Raw genomic sequence first — 1,786 nt, forward strand, 5'->3', positions numbered from 1 at the left:
CGCCCAAACTAAACACTTGAGGCTTGACCTCAGTGTACTGAGAGTACTATCTACCTCGGCTTTTCACTCAAGCCGACCAAAACATGGCCAGTTTCGCCTTGTCTCATACTGAAACATCGTTGACTTAGTTCAACTATACCACTTATGGCAAGTCTAAGTTAATCGCCTTGTTCACCATGGGAACATCGCCTTAAGACTTTCTCAGTCCTATCGCACAATCATAAATTTTAACATCTTTGTAAAAACAAAATCAAGCTAATCTTTCATTAATACTTTAGCTAATAATCCTTTAAATAAAGAAAAACTTGAAAATAAAAAATCAATGGTAGAAGAATTTTAAATTGCTGGTATTCCATGGTCTTGCCAACTCTTTGCCATCAGTGTCTTGAAGCCTGTAACCTTCATTACCGGCGACTGAGATGATGCGATATGGTCTTTCCTAGTTTAGGCGAAGCTTGTCCTCCCTAGGATCCTTCTTATTGCCGATGACCTTCCTTAGGACGAGGTCTCCAATCTGGAACTCCCTAGAATTGATCTTCTTGTCGTATGCCCTAACAAGATGTTGCTAGTATGCCCCCAGCCGAATTGCTGCTCTTTCTCTTCTTTCTTCTATTAGATCAAGATATCGGGCAAGGAATGCCTGATTTGTCCCATTTTTCACTCCCTGGGTTCTAATTCCAGGGATGCCGATCTCCAGTGGAATGACTACTTCGGTGCCATATGCCATGACAAAAGGTGATTCCCCAGTGGACCTTCTCAGCATTGTGCGATATGCCCATAGAACATTGGGCAATTCCTCCACCCACTTGCCCTTGGCAGCTTTCACCCTTTTCTTGATTCCATCCAGGATGATCTTGTTAAATGTCTCGGCTTGACCATTGCTCTGGGGAAAGCTGGGAGTGAAATAGTAGTTCTTGATTTTATACTTTACACGAAAGTTTTTGATCAGATTGCTGTCACACTGTGTGCCATTGTCTACCACAATGGCTCTAGGGATCCCAAACCTGGTGATTATGTTCTTCCAGATGAAATTCTTCACATCCATATCTCAGAACTTGGCTAGGGGTTCAGCCTTTACCCACTTTGTTAAGTAATCTGTAGCTACCAGTAGGAACTTCCTCTGTCCAGTTGCCTTGGGTAGTTGCCCAACAAGATCCATGCCCCACTAGGCAAATGGCTAATGATTGAATATTGGGTTCAAATCTCCAGCTGGCTAATGGATCAAAGGTGCAAACCTTTGACACTTCTCACGTTTCCTTATATAGGCTTCGTCATCTTTCTGCATGTTGGACCACCAATATCCATATGATATGGCCTTGTGGGCAAGTGATCTACCCCCTGTGTGGCTTCCACACACTCCTTCGTGGATCTCATACAAAAAGTCCTCTACTTGCGATGGGTGCACACATCGCAGTAGGGATCTAGTGAAAGATCTCCTGTATTGATGGCCTTTTGTTAACAGGTAGAATCTGGCCGACTTTAGTCTGATTTTGTGGGCTTTCCTCCTATCTTTTGGCAACTTGCCATCTCCGAGGAACATGACTATGGCATCCGTCCAACTTGGACCCAATTCTACGCACATTGCTTTATATTCTGCTATCAGAGGTTCTATACTTGGTTCTGGTGGATAGTCCACCAATATTGTTCTTGCCTCACCTAACTTTATCACGCTGGTAAGGTTGGCCAGGGCGTCGGCGTAGCTGTTATCATCTCAACTAACTTGCTGTAGCTGGAAACTTTGGAACTGTGATAACAACTTGACAACCTTCTTGACATAGGCTATCAT

At 43.6% G+C, this 1,786-nt stretch overlaps 1 protein-coding gene across 1 annotated transcript; it reads right to left on the minus strand.

Moving 5' to 3' along the window:
• Window positions 1–565: 565 nt before the first annotated feature.
• Window positions 566–1,045, minus strand: LOC145812950 (uncharacterized). The gene has a single exon (XM_082908199.1). It carries the CDS (start codon window positions 1,043–1,045, stop codon window positions 566–568), a length of 480 nt encoding a protein of 159 aa, XP_082764325.1.
• Between the last annotated feature and the right edge of the window lie 741 nt (window positions 1,046–1,786).

The sequence above is a fragment of the Camellia sinensis genome, chromosome 15 (genome assembly GCF_055761805.1).
Source record: "Camellia sinensis isolate YWXY chromosome 15, ASM5576180v1, whole genome shotgun sequence".
Taxonomy (NCBI): Eukaryota; Viridiplantae; Streptophyta; class Magnoliopsida; order Ericales; family Theaceae; genus Camellia; species Camellia sinensis.